Source organism: Pelodiscus sinensis, chromosome 31 (genome assembly GCF_049634645.1).
Source record: "Pelodiscus sinensis isolate JC-2024 chromosome 31, ASM4963464v1, whole genome shotgun sequence".
NCBI lineage: Eukaryota > Metazoa > Chordata > Testudines > Trionychidae > Pelodiscus > Pelodiscus sinensis.
In genome coordinates this window covers 4,719,091-4,734,640 of record NC_134741.1, presented here as the reverse complement: position 1 = coordinate 4,734,640, position 15,550 = coordinate 4,719,091, and the positions used below count along the sequence as shown (strand labels likewise).

The 15,550-nt window shown below is 52.4% G+C and overlaps 1 protein-coding gene across 4 annotated transcripts; it reads left to right on the top strand.

Moving 5' to 3' along the window:
- The first annotated feature begins 541 nt into the window (after positions 1 to 541).
- Positions 542 to 14,297, top strand: LOC142821596 (uncharacterized). 4 transcript variants are annotated; one of them, XM_075913056.1, is made up of 9 exons: positions 542 to 982; positions 4,242 to 4,337; positions 4,889 to 5,119; positions 5,426 to 5,448; positions 6,103 to 6,215; positions 6,777 to 6,836; positions 8,781 to 8,981; positions 10,196 to 10,309; positions 10,600 to 14,297. In XM_075913056.1, the coding sequence occupies exons 1-9, from the start codon at positions 611 to 613 to the stop codon at positions 11,844 to 11,846; spliced, it is 2,457 nt and encodes an 818-aa protein (XP_075769171.1). In that variant the 5' UTR covers positions 542 to 610; the 3' UTR covers positions 11,847 to 14,297. The 4 variants fall into 4 exon arrangements, with proteins under 4 accessions (XP_075769171.1, XP_075769170.1, XP_075769173.1 ...); XM_075913055.1 differs by having other exon boundaries at positions 10,597 to 14,297; XM_075913058.1 differs by having other exon boundaries at positions 934 to 982; positions 4,242 to 4,763; positions 10,597 to 14,297.
- The last annotated feature ends 1,253 nt before the right edge of the window (positions 14,298 to 15,550 follow it).

Here is a 15,550-nt window from a genome sequence, read left to right as displayed (position 1 = left end):
AGCCACGTCACTGAGGGGAGCCCCTCGGTCTGAGCTAAGCCCTGGCGCTGGATTCTCATCGGAGTCATTGACCCGCTGCGCATGCGCGGTCTGACCGCGCCCTCCCCATTCCCCGCGTTCTCGGCCCTGCTCAGGCCCCGCGCCGCGCGCCCTGAGGCGGGAGCCGTTGGGAGGGGCCGTTGGTGCCGTTACTCGCTGAGGGGCTGGCCGCAGCGCAGCGCGAGGGGCTGCGACTCCTCGTCCTGCGCTGCGGGTGGGTCCGGCGCTGGGGGGGCGGCTCTGCGGTCGCGTCACAAACACCCAGCGCGTGTCCCCCCCCCCCCCCCCCCCCCCGGGCTCTGCCGCCTCCTGATGCTCCCGCCGGGCGGGTTGGGGGGGGGGCTGCGGAGAGGGGGGGCCCTGGCATGAGGAGCGCGGAGGCGGGTCTGGCTGGGCAGGGGGCTGAGAGGCCCCGGGGGGGGGGGGGTGAGTGAAGCTTTTGGGGCTTTTTTGGTTAATTTTGATTTTTTGTATCCTCAGTGCTGGTGCCTCAGATCCCCCCCCCCCCCCCCCCGGCCTGCCCTCCCCACTGCTGAGCTCAGGGAAGTGGCTGCCCAGCCCAGAGGCAGCCATGGCTGCAGAGCGCTCCCTGGAAAGTGTCCGGGAGGAAGCGCCGCGTCCCGTCTGCCTGGAGGATTTCACAGCCCCTGTCACTCTGGAGTGTGGGCACAATTCCTGCCAGGCCCCCCTCAGCCCTCAGGGCAGAGACACTGAGCAGCAGGGACCCCTCCGGCCCAACCTGCAGCTGGCAAACGTGGTGGAACTAGCCAAGCCGCTGAGTTTCCAGGCAGCACAGAGAGCAAGATGGGACGGGGTGTGTGGGGAGCACCAGGAGGCTCTGATGCTGTTCTGTGAAGAGGATCAAACTCCCATCTGTGTGGTGTGTGACAGATCCTGGGATCTAAGGATGGCGCCTGTACAGGAAGCTGCCCAGGAGTACAAGGTACAGAGTTACTGTCCAGTGTGATGGGAAATAACATTGGGTTTTAATTACAGGCTCATTTCACTGACGGTTACCGGGCCCAGGTGTGGCACAGCTCTGTAACGCCTTCATGGTACAAGTGATGCTGTAAAAAGTAAATGTTCTGGCTTTGTGGCAACTTACATCAAGTCTTTACAGATACCTGATGTGGGAAATGTTTCTCTGAGGCTCTGAATCCTGAAACCCAGCCCTCACTGGTGGCAGAAGGGGTGTTTGCACAAGGGAAGTTAACAATCAGAGAGGTTTAGATCACAGAAGCAACAGGCCACTCGGTCAGTGAGCTGCCTTGGGACTGGAGAAGAGGAGGTTACACGCTGTTACTGATTGGAGGAACAGGACTAATAATCTGGCATTTGCCTTATAGACCCGCAGTGGCATCTGGGCCCTGCACAACACCCAGCAAGGGAAAATCCCTGCCCTAACTGGTAGGGACCTAGCTCCCTGCCCCTCAGCATCACTGAACAGTGATGAAGTGTGCCCCTTATGAAGGAAAGATGCTTGATAAAGCCCCAGGCCCAGCAGGGAGAGGAGGTTTCCCACTAAGATGCTGAACTCCTGGGCTCCTCCATGAGGGGTTAAACTCTGATTCGGCAGCTGGCACTAGATGAGGTTGCTGGACTGGATGCTGTGTGGGGCCCCCAGTGCCTTCACTCCACCCATAGCAGGGTTTCAGGAAGCACAGGTCTATGCCAGGCAGAACTGGGATTCAACTGGATTGTAGCAAGAGTTCAAACTGGTTAACTGATGAGCTAATGGTTATTGGTGCCAGTTACTGGTTAAACTTCCCACTGTCCCAGCAGTGCCCGCTTGCCTCTGGCAGCTACTGTCAGTCTGCAGCTGCTGGGAGTTCCTATTGGCCAGCAGTTATTGTGGCTGTCCCCAGCAGACCTTGTGAGAGATCCCCGATACCAGGAGAGCCTATTTACACTACCAGCCCTGCCTGTCAGCAGGGTAAAAAATACTGTCATTGATAAAATTGTAATCGGTTACATGATTATTATTCAGTATCGGGGGGTAGCCATGTTAGTCTGAATCTGCAAAAGCGGCACGGAGTCCTTATTGACTAACTGAAGTGTAGGAGCATAAGCTTTCATGGGCAAAGACCCACTTCGTCAGATGCATGTAGTGGAAATTTTCAGAGGCAGGTAGAAATATGCAGGCCAGAATCAGGCTGGAGATGACAAGGTGGTGATTAGTATTGTTAAACATTTTTACCTCCCTAATCCCCACCTGCATTGTTCTTTAGGAAGGTGCCACCACCGATCTGTTCTCAACCTTTGCAGGTGTCCTCCTGCATCCTCAGAGTATGTCTACACCACATTAACTAACTCGAATTAACGCGTGTACACACAAAATGCAGTTTGAATTAGCGTTTTGCTAATTTGAACTACTGCATCCACGCTGAGTGAACACAGAATCGGATTTAAGGCCGGCTGGAACCAGGTCAGGGGTATCTTTGTGTGGCTGTTGCCTGAGGCTGAGGCTTGTGCTTAAGGGGACACAAACATAACCCCCCTTCCCTCCCCCCCTTCCCCCTCTCCCCAGGCAGCCAATGCTCCAGTGTCCCTGCTTGATTTCCTGCCTTGCTGCGGGACAGCAAAGCATTTGTGTCTCGGAGTGCTCTGGTTGCTCTCACTCAAGACACCCTGGCACTCTGCAACATGGAGCCAGAGCAGCCCCTGGGCACTCGGGTGCGTCTTGTGGATGCGTTGCTGTCAGCCTGGCTGCACCTGCTGCAGGCTGCCATCCAGGACATCCATTGGAGGGCTGTCAGTATCCAGGAGGCCCTGCAGGAGAGCGTCCACCCTGAGGAGCACTCAGCCTCCCTGGTCTGCCTCACTGGGGGCTTGTGCCTCATTCCTCCCTCATGTCCTTCCGCTTACCCCTCCTTAACCCCCCTTCCTGATGTCCAATAAAATACCTGTATTTTCATGAACAAAAACTCTTTATTTAACAAAACTGGGGGGGATGAAACCCTGGTGAGAGTTGGGAAAGGAGGCTGGAGAGGGGAGGAGGGAGAGGGACACCTGGGAGGAAGGATCTGGAAGGGGAAGGCAAGGGGAAGAAGGGGGAGGAGAACCTCAGGGTTGGGGGGTCTTCCCGGCCCTCCTGTCTCCCAGCACTGCGTGTGGGGGGGCCTTGGCGTCCCCGAGGGGGCGGGAGGGGGAACAGGTGGCGGGGGAGGAAGAAGAAGCGGGGAGGGGGAGCAGGAGTCAGAGGAGGAGTGATAGCTGGGGCAGCCACAGGGGCTGGAGCGGCAGCCGGCACCAGTCTCTGCACCAGAGTCTACAGGTTGTCGTGGATGGCACGGCCCTGCTCCAGCAGCTCCTGCAAGCCCTCCTGCTGCAGGTCTTCCTCCACCCAGCGCTCCTGGCAGCAGACCTGCCTGACATATAGTGCCAGGTGCTGCCAGTGATACTCCTACAGGTGCCGGGTCATTCTGCTGGCCTGGGTGCGGGAGGCTGTCTTGGGCGGGGTGCTGCGCCCTGCACTCGCAGCTGGTGCAGCTGTGGAGAAACAAGAGACCTGCTCAGTTATCCCTGGGGACACGGTGGGTGAAACCCTGCCCTGCTCTGCAAGCTGAAGACGGCAGGTCTCCGCACCATCATGTCCTGCTATCCCTGGGAGTGTGAGCTGGCCCAGGACTGCACCCATGCCCCTGTGCTGTATATTGTGTGGGGGGAGGAGGGGAGATGTGCCCTGCTTCTGCATAGAGGGAGCTTCTGGAGAGAGGGCATTGTGCAGTGTCTCTCCCCGGGGTCAGGAGCATGTCATGTGCCTTCATACATACATGCGTGTGGGTAACAGGCCAGGGCCCCTGTGTGGCACATGCACAGGTTGCTGCATGATCTGTGGTCAGCAAGGACCACATGCGCAGTCCCTAGGTTTCCCCCCACACACACACACAGAAGGGGACAGTGATGGCACTCACATGTCGAGCCTCCCTGGCCTCGGACGACACTGGCGACAAGCTTGCTGAGATGGCTCTGGGTGCCAGGTCGCACGGCAGGCTCCTTCCAGGCTGTGATTCCAAATTAACTTTGCTGTGTAGACATACCCTCAGTCTTCTCCTGTCTCTTTTTCTATGGACAAACCCACGTCCAGGGCTGAGTCCCTGCTGGACAAGGGCAGAGTTCCACAAAATTGGGACTCAAAGGCAGATAAATGGGCTCCCAACATCCGATGGGGTTTGCCCTCATGCATATATCTGTTTCTTCAGGAAAAATTGGAGGCCCATTTGAAGGCTCTGAGGGAAAAGAGAGAAAAGCTGCTGAGAAGGAAAACAACAGCAGAAGGGAAAAGCCAGGAGTATCTGGTAAGTGCTTGTGGCTATGGACCAGCAGGGACTGGCAGAGGGAGAGCTGTGTTCAGAGGCAGACTCCTGCGTGGCCTTGGTGAGGTTGGGCTTGTTTGTGTTTCTCCAGGATTATGGATTGCTGGCTGAGATCCATGTGTAGACAGGCCCTGAACATCCATGTCAGCATGAGTTCATGTCCAGCCTTTGTGGCTTTCCCAAGTGAGCTGAATGTCCCCTGAAGGGCTGTCTGCTCACTTGGTGCATTAACATGTTTGCTTCTTTTTCCTCCCTGGGTATCTCTGTCAGGCTGGTGCTGAGTCCTGCCTCCTGCTGCTCTGGGTCTGAATTCCCAGAGGCCATGAATGACAGAAGATGTTGCCCATGACTGAGGGACATGGGTCAAAGGAGACGCTGGGAGAGACGCCTCTGCCGAGTAACCACAAAGTAGAGTCAAATGTCACACATTTTAGGTTTTTCCAAGAAATTCTTGCTGCTGCGCGCTGTTCCCCATGAAAGAGCCCTGGGCTCTGTCCATGCTCCTCACCAGCCCTTTCCCTGTTTTCACACAGAAATGGACCCAAGCCAAGAGGCAGATGATTGTGGCTGAGTTTCAGCAGCTGCAGCAGTTCCTGGAGGAACAAGAGCGACTCCTGCTGGCCCAGCTGGAGAAGTTAGATGAGGAGATTGGGAGGTTCCAGACTGACACTATCAGGAACCTCTCCATGCAGATTTCCCGCCTCAGCGAGCGGATCGGTGAGCTGGAGAGGACGTGTCAGAAGCCAGCAAGTGAATTCCTGCAGGTTAGACTGAGGGAGAAACGTCCCAGCTCCCCACACAGGGAAGGGAGGCTCCTGAATCACAGGTGCTGGGGTCCAGCCGTCAGATCTCAGTATAATACCTTGAGCATTGCTGCCATGTGAGTGACTCTTGTGCTTTGTAGAGTTGCAGGCACAGATCTATTAAAGATGGCAAAGTCCCATTCACTCAGTGGATCCATGTTCCTGGGACCAGGGCAGGGCCTCTTCCCATGTTTGCAAAATCCCTTCTGTGAGGTCCCCTGTGTGTGTCCAATGGGGCTGAGATTCTTTTCTCTTTCTTTTTTCTAGGACGTCAGAAGCATCCTGAGTAGGTACGTGGTTCTCACTTCCCTCACAGCGCAGGGAAAGGGCTTGGAACTGATGTTAGCACCACATCTCCCCAGGGCTCTCTGACTCGTTTAATTCTGAGGGTCTCATCCTCGCACTTTAGACTTTGGAATTCCCCATTCAGGGCACAGTCTGACCTCAGGTGTTTCCTAGAGCTGTCACCTCCCTGGGGACTGGCTGTTCAGGACTGGGGTGGAACATGGGCCTGTCACTGCTGGGCACATTCAGCCCAGAGCAGCAGGGACCAAGAGTCTGTCCCACCTGAGGGCTGTTTGGAGACCTGTGTGGAAGGAGCTGGGGAGGGGGGAGCTGGTGTCTCAGTCTAGTCCCTAGTGGACAGATTCTTTCAGCCCTTCACCTGGGAACCTTCTGTCCCTCGGTGCCTGGGCCAAGGAGTAAGTTGGCTACAGAGGCTCAATTCCCCTTTAGTCCCCCAGCCAGTCTCCCCAGACCAGAAGTGAAGAACAGCAGTGGGACCTTTGAGGGGAAGGTTGCATGGCCATGGGATGTGTTGTCCCTGCTCTCAGGCTGGGAGAATTGGAGGAATTCTAACTCCAGGCCTGTTAGAGCTGAGACTTACTAGCCAGAACTTATCAACAGTAAACTAAATACAATCACATGGAATTGTTTCTGTCCAGGTGTGAGACGGGGCAATTCCAGCTGCCAGAGATTTCCCCTGAACTGGAAGAACAAGTCCGAGGTTTCTCCCAGAAAACGATTGCATTGTCAGAGACTCTGAGGCAGTTCAAAGGTACCTGGAAGGGAGGGATGAGGGGAAAGTGGTTCAAGTATCTGAGACTATTGAATCTGGCCTCTGAAGCCAACCTTCCCCTGCCTCAGTTCCCACATGGAGAATGACGGCCCCATCACACTGCTCTCTTTAGAGACACTGAGCAAACAGACCCAACTGCTTGCAGAGAGAGCCAGGGGTTTGCAAACTCTGAACCTCCCATTCTGAGATCAAAATGGCTAAAGTTACTGTGATGGCCACATGTTCTGTCACCACAGCTCCAGTTTATGATAAGAGGCAGTAAGTGAATGAGAAACCAAGTGGGAGGGGGTGAGGAGGGAAGAGTAAATCTCATTTACAGCTTGTCTCTCCTGGGACAGGTGTGAGGCTGCAGGGATATTGGCTCCTTTGCTGGGAGGTGCCCGAGTGAGAGAGGAAATGAAAGTTTCAGACTTTCATACTAAAAACCTGAGTGTGTGTGTATCTGGTCTCTGATACAATTGAAATGCAGAGTTCAAAGTGGGAACATTGTTATAAATAAGAGAACCTGGAATCTCACTCTCTTATTCCTTCCCCCACCAGACACTCTGCCCTCTGCACTGGAGAGAGGAAGATTAAAATCTCTGGGATCTTTCAGACAAGGTGAGTGTGCTGGTGGAGATTCTTTAAATGATGAGAAATTCCTCTGAAAACATCTTCATGTGATTGTTATTAAAGTTACCAACCAAACCCAGTGACCATGGTGCACACAGCCCTAAATCTCATACACTGATCAGTGAGGAGCCCCAGGGGCACTGCATGGGGACCTGCAGACACTTTGAGAAACACTGATCTACAAGGTGTGGTGCTAAAGGGGTGAAGTTAAAGCACAAAACGGACGGCACCATCAGGCTCAGATTTCACTGCTCAGTCAGTTTCAATCTGGGGTTGGTTTCAAACAATAAATAGGCTGAAAGGCTGAGAGCTGACTGGCTTCCTTGGTATCAGTTTGCTTATGGCGAGAAACTGCTGGATACGCAAGGGCTCTTCAGTCTAGTGCAGGCCTGGGCAAAATACAGCCTATCTAGCTCGCCAGGTCATAGGATGCAGCCCACTGATGCTTGGCGAGCCATGGGCTAGTTCCAAGCTTGCCATTTCCCACATGCAAGCCACTTCACCAGAGGTGAAGTGGGAAGGCTACAGGCCCTGCTTCCACCCCCAGGACAATCTCATTGGCTGGTTTCTGGCCAGAAAGGAAGCACTGTGCTCGTTCCCCTGTGGCTCAGTTATTCACTCACCCACATGGCCCCACAGCCGGTGTGAGGGTTGAGCAGGCTCCCTGCCTGCCTCAGAGAGGTGCTTGGCTGCTGGTCAGGAGTCACTCAGGTAAGTCTCCTGGCCAAAGCCTGCCTCTGGCACCCCAACTTCTCCTTTCCCCGTCTAATTCTCTGCCCCCTCCTGGCTCCCACTCCACATACCCAAACTCTTGGTTCTTTTCCTGCCTCCAAGTAACCCTCGTCTCTTTATTTGTCCACTTAGCCGCTTCTCTAAATTAACTTTACTTTAAATATCTCATGAGTAGTTGCTAATCCAGTGCCGTAAATCACACCTGCCTCCTTCACCCAAACTCCTTCCCAGATCCCTCTTTCCCTCCTGCATCCCAACCCCTTACGCAAAGCTCCCTTCTTCTCGCAATGTCCATCTCATACTCTCTATTTCCTGCTTAATGTCTTGGAAGAGTGCAGCTCTCAACCACTTTCCAAAATCTTGGTGTGCCTTCCCCCTGCCCCTCCCCCAATCAAAATGAATTGCCCACACCTGGTCTAGTGGATATAGTTCAATGAGAGCCAGTAACTGAAAGCTGCAGCCGGAGAATTTCAGGCTAGAGAGAAGGCACAACTATTTGATGGGTAAGAGGATTAGATGCTGAAACAAATGAGCAAAATTCTCCATCGCTTTATGTCTTCCAATCAACAGTAGGCGACTTTCTAGAAAACGTGCTGTGGGGAAACAGCTTTGTGCCTGGGTAGCTGGGCTAAGTGTAATGGCTTGTGCCGCAGAGGGGACAGACTGCATGGCTCAAGATATCTTCTGATGCCAGGAATCCATGAATTTTAAGGCCTCATCCTGCAAACACTCTCGGCACATGTTCAATAATATGCATTTGAATGCTCATATGAACTTCCCTTCCTCTCTGTTATGGAGAGGATTTATAAAGTCTCTGTCAGATAAGAGATACCAAGTTTGGGCTGCAAATCAATCTATGAAGACTAAGGATTATAAATACAGCAGCCCAAATTAAATTAAACCTATGTCCATGTTCAGGCAGATGAATATGTGGCTTGTTAGCAGAAACACTGGGTGCTGAGAACTGAATCCCATTGTTGCAAGCAAAGTAATGTAACTCCAGCCAGGTATTGAGAGAAATAAATACAGTTTTCAGATCTAACTTCTGTGTGGTGTTTATGGAATAGCTAGACTCAATGTTTACCCAAAACTGCAGAGTCCAGCATGTTTTTCACCAGGGACAGAGTCTGGACAGAATTATGGTGTGGAAAGGATTAAAGCCCCTTCTGAAATATCTCTGATTCCCCTTCTCCCCGCCAGGCTGCAGAACACCCATGTCTGACTCCAGCTCAGCCCCCGGCCTGCAGAGCCAGGGACAGGAAATATCCGTGGCGGAGCTGGTGAGCTTCGAGGAGGTGGCTGTGTATTTCTCTGAGGAGGAGTGGGCTTTGCTGGACCCGGGCCAAAGAGCCCTCTTCAGGGATGTGATGCAGGAGAATTACGAGGCTGTGAGCTGGCTGGGTGAGGATTCCTGTCCCCTTGTGTAACAGAAGCTAGGTGGGCTCTGGAGCAGCTGGGTTGGGTTTGGTTCAGGGTCCCTCATTGCCTGAACCCCCAATATCAGCAGTATTGGCCCCAGTAATCCTGGCTCCTGTGTGAGAGGAGGTTCAGTGACATAATAGGGGTGCTGCTCTTCCCTTAGCCAAGGTTTCATTATTGTTCCCACCATCTTATCCATGTCATGGCTTGGCCGGAGGTGTTAGTGGAAGGGCCTATGCAGGAACGGCAGGTACCAGAGTTGTGGGGCTGGGTGCAGCTGCTCTTAGTGTCTGCAGGGTCCCCTTGTGCTATTGTTCTGAGCCCCAGGAAGGAAGGTGTCAACTCAGTCCTTCCCTGCCTCTGGTAGATTCTGTGCAAGCCAGAGGGGCACCAAATGGCAGGCCTGACTGGCCACAAAAGGAGGGCTGCTGCTGCTGGCAGAGTCGAACCAAGGCTGTAGAAGGGGAGCTGAGCTGCAGGAGCATCTAGGAGCAGCAGAGAAGCAGCCCAGCTTGTCTCCACCTTGGCTGGCCACAAGAATAGCCCGGCACTGCCCTGGCTGTCTGCAGGAATGACAGCTGTTGTGAGCACCCAGGCACAGTCAGTCAGGATCAGGAATATGGAGCATAGGCAGGGCCTGAAGTGGTCAGCCAAGGATTCATTTTCCTGATCAAACAACTTCTCTTGCCTCCTCCTGGCTCAAGTAGAGCATCTGAGCCCAAGAGCAGGGCAAGTCCAGCCCCAAGGCCCAAGAGCTCTGTGGGTAGAGCCCATAGGGCTCTAGAGCTCTGCTGGATCCTTTCTCTCCCAGCCCTAGTGACCTTACCTGTGGCAGCTCAAATATGAGTCCTGGCTAGGGGTGTCTGTCAGGCCTGAAAGTCCCAGAGCTTTCCCCATATGAGCAGTCCTGCCCAAGTATGGAACAGGCCCTAAGGGAGACTGAGTTGTATCCTGCAGAGTGAGGCAGAGCGCTCAGTTCCCCATGGGAGTCAGCTGGGCTATTCCCAATATGGTGGTGGAGTCGGGGGAGGATGGAATTAGGGTGTCCTGGAATCTTGAACCAGCCAGAGAACAGTCTCTGGAAGGTTAAGAAGGAGCCTGTCTGGGTAGGAGACTCAGATCCTGGCTTTGGAAGCAGGAATGGCACAGACCTTAATGAACAAGATCAGCACTTGGTTAATTGCTTCCCTGAATAGGATTTCCAGGCTTCAAAGCTCATGTGCTCTCTTGGGTGGAGCAAAGCGAAGAGCTGCAGATCCCGGATCTCCAAGGCTGTGAGGAAGGGGAGATCATCAGTGACACCCACACAGGTGAGAAATCAGCTAAACTGACTCAAACCAATGTCTGTGTTCTCATAGCAGATGTTTATTGTGTGTTTTCATCAAGTCTGACTGGCCCTTCAGCCTGTCTTCAACTCCAATCTGAGAGTGCTGGGTGGGGAAAGAGTTATGGGGGAGCAGGGTGAACTCAGTTTAGGATTATTGTATCTTTCCAGCCATTCTTTGGGTGTCTCCCCCATTTTCTGTTCACCATTCAGAATTTTTCTTTCAGCTCAGCACAGGGAATGACTCCTGTGTGGTTTCTCTGTCTATCCCAGCAGGTGATGGGATGCTGAATGAGAACAGTGAGAGGAATCTTCAGGAGGAAGGACCTGAGCGAATGGCTGCATGTGGGGTGTTAGTGGGAAGATCTGAAGGGCATGTTTCTCAGAGTCCTGAGCAAGAGGAAACCTGTATGAGTCAGCATAGCCTACAAAGGCAGCAGGGAAACCATCCAGGAGTGGGACAGGGTAAATCCAGTCACAGGAGCAGAAGGTTGAAAACAAACACAGAAACTGTTCAAAAGAAAATCCCTCATCAACATTTACCTTGTGCTTGCAGTGACTGTGCAACACTTATTAAACATGAAAAAGCCCAAACAGGAAAGAGACCCTTCAGCTGCTCTGACTGTGAGAAAAGCTTCAGTCGGAGGTCATACCTTGTGACCCATAGGAGAGACCATACCGGAGAGAAACCCTTCAGCTGCTCTAACTGTGGGAAAAGCTTCAGTCAGAGGTCATACCTTGTTATCCATAGGAGAGACCATACCGGAGAGAAACCCTTCAGCTGCTCTGACTGTGGGAAAAGCTTCAGTCGGAGGTCACACCTTGTGACCCATAGGAGAGCCCACACAGGAGAGAAACCCTTCAGCTGCTCTGACTGTGGGAAAAGCTTCAGTCGGAGGTCATACCTTGTTAGTCATAGGAGAGTCCACACAGGAGAGAAACCCTTCAGCTGCTCTGACTGTGGGAAAAGCTTCAGTCATAGGTCACACCTTGTTAGTCATAGGAGAGCCCACACAGGAGAAAAACCCTTCAGCTGCTCTGACTGTGGGAAAAGCTTCAGTCGGAGGTCACACCTTGTGACCCATAGGAGAGCGCACACAGGAGAAACACCCTTCAGCTGCTCTGACTGTGGGAAAAGCTTCAGTCGGAGGTCATACCTTGTTAGTCATAGGAGAGCCCACACAGGAGAAACACCCTTCAGCTGCTCTGACTGTGGGAAAAGCTTCAGTCAGAGGTCATACCTTGTTATCCATAGGAGAGACCATACAGGAGAGAAACCCTTCAGCTGCTCTGACTGTGGGAAAAGCTTCGGTCACAGGTCATACCTTGTTAGACATAGGAGAGTCCACACAGGAGAGAAACCCTTCAGCTGCTCGGACTGTGGGAAAAGCTTCAGTCAGAGGTCATACCTTGTTATCCATAGGAGAGCCCACACAGGAGAGAAACCCTTCAGCTGCTCTGACTGTGGGAAAAGCTTCAGTCACAGGTCACACCTTATTAGACATACGAAAACCCACATGTGAGAAACCATTCAGCTGTTCTGACTGTAGGAAATGCTACTATCAGAGGTTACACCTTGTTATCCATAAGAGAACTTCTACAGGAGAGAAATCCTTCAACTGCTCTGACTTTGGGAAATGCTATAGAAAGAGTTCAAGTCTTGTTGCTTATAGTTGAACCCACGCAGGTGAGAAACCCTATAGTGGTGGTGAACAAAATTTTCTCTGTTGGCACAATCCAGCCTACCTAAGGCTTTGATTCTGTCCACAAGGCAGTACCAGGCCCCACCTCCAAATGAGCATGTGCTGAGGGAGAAGGAGCTTAGCTCCACCCCCTCTTCATGCTGTGTAGCCACTAGAGAGGAGGCAGCGCTAGGCAGCGCTAGGCTGAGTTTTTGAAACACAACCTGAGGCCAACAGTAGAGGCACTACTGTCACTGCACTGCTGGCCTCCAGGGACACATGGCCATGTCAGGGGTGCCTCTGGGGCTGGTCCTGGGCTGCATGGCTACAGCAGCAGCACCTCCAGTCCTGGACTGAATGGGTGCAGCAGTGGTGCCTCCAGTGTCCGGGGCCGGTCTTGGTCTCTGTGGCTGCTGCAGGAGCAGAGCCTTCCTCCGGGGTGACCAGGACTGTGTGGCTGGAGATTTTGCTGTAAGGGGGCCCAAAGCCAGGTAATATTTGCTGTCATCCCCTAGACACCCCCTCCCAATCTCCTCAATTCCCTTTCCCCCAGCAGCCAGCACCCCCAGCTTGCTCTGACAGCCTCCTTTTTTCTTGTACCCTCTCTCCTGGCCACATACTGCACCTTACTCCTGGCCAGACTCCTGCCTCTTTCTGCATCCCAGATCCTTCCTCAGACTCCAACCCTTTCTTGAGGCCCCTGTCACATTATTGGATTTTAAGGTGAGCATGCAGATCACTGGTGTGATCACAGTGAACTGTTTGCCCCAAATTTGGTACAAAGTGGGCCATGTGAGGTGTCAAACAAAAGTTGATATTTTGCTGATTCTATGTATGGTATTCGTGTACAGGCAGTCCCCGGGTTACATGGATCCGACTGACATTGGATCCCTACTTACAAATGGGGTGAGGCAACCTCACACTAGCTGCTTCCCCCCAGCAGACCAGGGAGATGCGAAGCTAGCACCTGCCCCCAGCTGACCAGGGAGACGCGGAGTGGCTTTTCTCAGTAGACACCTCAGCTTGAGAATAAAGGACTGAGGGAAGTGAGGTGTGAGAGAATAAAACTGAGCTCTGGAGAAATGTTTGGCTAGAGTTTCCCCTACAATAAGTACCAGTTCCAACTTACATACAAATTCAACTTAAGAACAAACCTACAGTCCCTATCTTGTATGCAACCCGGGGACTGCCTGTACTTGTTTGGAGTTTGTATGGGGAGTTATGACTATGGGCTCTGCTGATGCTATGTATGGATTGCCTGTCATAAGGAAGGAATGTCCAATGAGTGATTATGCTAGTCAGTATGGCTCCAAGGACAATGGCTCTCCAGGTGGCCAATACACACCTGAGGAATACATGTGGAAAGTTGCAAAGCAGGCATGCCCCAGTAGCTGCTGGCATATGAAACAGACAGGTCACTTGACCATATGATTATCTCCAGCTTGGGAGACACCAGAAATGAATATCAAATGCCATGGGGGGGGGCTCCATCTTGTCTTCAGTCTTGCTTCTTATCCCAGATGCAGCCTTGCTAAGGACAGAGACACAGGAAGGATTGCTGCCTCATCATGACATACGGTGTACGCCAAAGACTTTTATGCTAGCAGTCTGTAACATCTCCACTAAGATCCTGCATCAAGTATTTACTGATTGATGTACATAATGTATTCTCCTTATCAACCTTACTCTCAACCTTTTCTTTCTTTTATTAATAAATGTTTAGATTCTAAAGGATTGGTCCACTGTGATCTTGTGGGTAAGATCTAAAGTATAAATTGACCAGGAATTCATGGCTGGTTCTTTGGAACCAGGTGGATCTGTTCTGGGTTGGAGAGATTGGGCTCTATAACCCCGCACCTGTGTGTAAGCCCAGGGCTGACTGTGGCAAAGGAAGAGCTGGGGTATCTGAGGGGTTTTACTCATGAGGCTTCCTGCAGGCTGGACTGGCAGATGAAGTGCTCAGTATGACTGGTTTGTGGCCTGTTTTGGAAAGATCTCCAGTCAAGGGCTGTCAGCAGTCCAGGTTTTGAGCAATTTGCCCTGAGTGGATTCCCTCAGCAGTGCCCAGGCCTTGCCCTGCCCAGCCCATCATAGCCCTGCCCTCTCTAAACCTTCTGTAGGCTATCGTTGCTAATGGAAACTCACTGTTAATTACATAATTAGTCAAGCCATTTTGCTAGGGCTGCATCTGGAAAGTTGCATGTAAATTATTAAAGAGATTAAATCTTTTAAATTTCTCATGTTAGTTGATCAAACTTTATTGTAAATTAAGTAAAATATTTATGTCCAATACATACGAAGAAAATCAATGTTTTTATTTATTGCAGTGTTGGAGAACCTTTTTTGCATTGGGGGCCACTAACCCACAGAAAAATCAGTTGGCGAACACACAAGTGAGAAGCAAAAAACTCCTCCCCAAAGCCCCAGCCCTCAATGATGTGGCCCCCAACTAAGACACCTCACTCTTCTGGCATTCACAGGGTGAGGGGAAGAGACAGGGAGTGCTGAGGTTCCGGGCTTCTCATAGTCCAGAGTTACTTTCCTGGGGTTCCAGAGTTAGTGGATTTTGTGGCTCTCCTTAGGCTCTAGGGTGGAAACAAAAATGTGCCAACCTGAATCTGCACTAGACTAGTGCTGTGTGTGTGCGCCATGTAGCTTCCTGCAGTGCTGCGGACAATGTCCAGGTCCTGTAATCACTCTCCAACATACCTGAGGAAGGTCTCCAAGAAGCCCTGGGCATTGGGTTCCTGCAGAGCCTAGAAGGTAGCCTGCAGGCAGTGCTGCATCAGTAGAGGGCACAAATTTCTCTCTAGGGAGCCTGCAGGAAAGGAAGCCAAAGAAGATGGATTTTGAGGGGTTTGTAGCAACCAGTCTAGCCTCATCAGGTCCCCCTGAGATGTGACCTCAGATTGCAGGATTCAGAGTCCTGAGTGCTGCCCCTTACACCACAGGATCTACGCAAGACACCTGTGACTCAGCTGGGCCAGATTGGAGCCCGGGACCATACCTACTGGGACCAGCTTTGCTTGTTTTCCTTCCACCCAGGACCCCCTTCTTCTCCTGGGCTGCAAGGAGCCTCCCTGGGATGCCCAGAGACAAACACAGGACTCTGCCTCCCCGCAGCCAGCCCCACCCCACAGGACTTGGCAGAACAAAGGGGCGGGGGCTCTGCTCACCCCACTGAGTCCCACTGAAATGCTGAGCTTTTGTCCTGCCCCCCTCAGCTTGGCTTCCCCCCTCCTCCCCATTTCTGCCTTGCTTCCTCCTTAGGCAAATCATACAAGGAAGGCAGCAAGAGGAACCAGCCCCATGCACCAACCTCCCAGGGCAGGGGAGGCGAAGCTACAAGCCTCCAGCAGGTTCCTGGCCTAACCATCTTACTTCCCTAGGCTGGCACAAAAGTGCATTCTCATCTGATGTCACCCCCCGAATCACATAAGAGTTGGGCTTATCCCAGGGAGAGGGCCAGGTAGCAGAATCTGCACTTACCTGGGCACCAGTCTGTGTTTCTGCCTGGCTTTGAATCAGGGATCTTTTGCATGTTA

What these genes read in the sequence shown, in the direction of transcription:
- LOC142821596 (XM_075913055.1), top strand. Translation starts at nt 611, where the DNA reads ATGGCTGCAGAGCGCTCCCTGGAAAGTGTCCGGGAGGAAGCGCCGCGT. An exon ending in GGAAAAGCCAGGAGTATCTG is followed by an intron (nt 4,338 to 4,888) that starts GTAAGTGCTTGT and finishes GTTTTCACACAG; the next exon opens with AAATGGACCCAAGCCAAGAG. An exon ending in GTCAGAAGCATCCTGAGTAG is followed by an intron (nt 5,449 to 6,102) that starts GTACGTGGTTCT and finishes GTTTCTGTCCAG; the next exon opens with GTGTGAGACGGGGCAATTCC.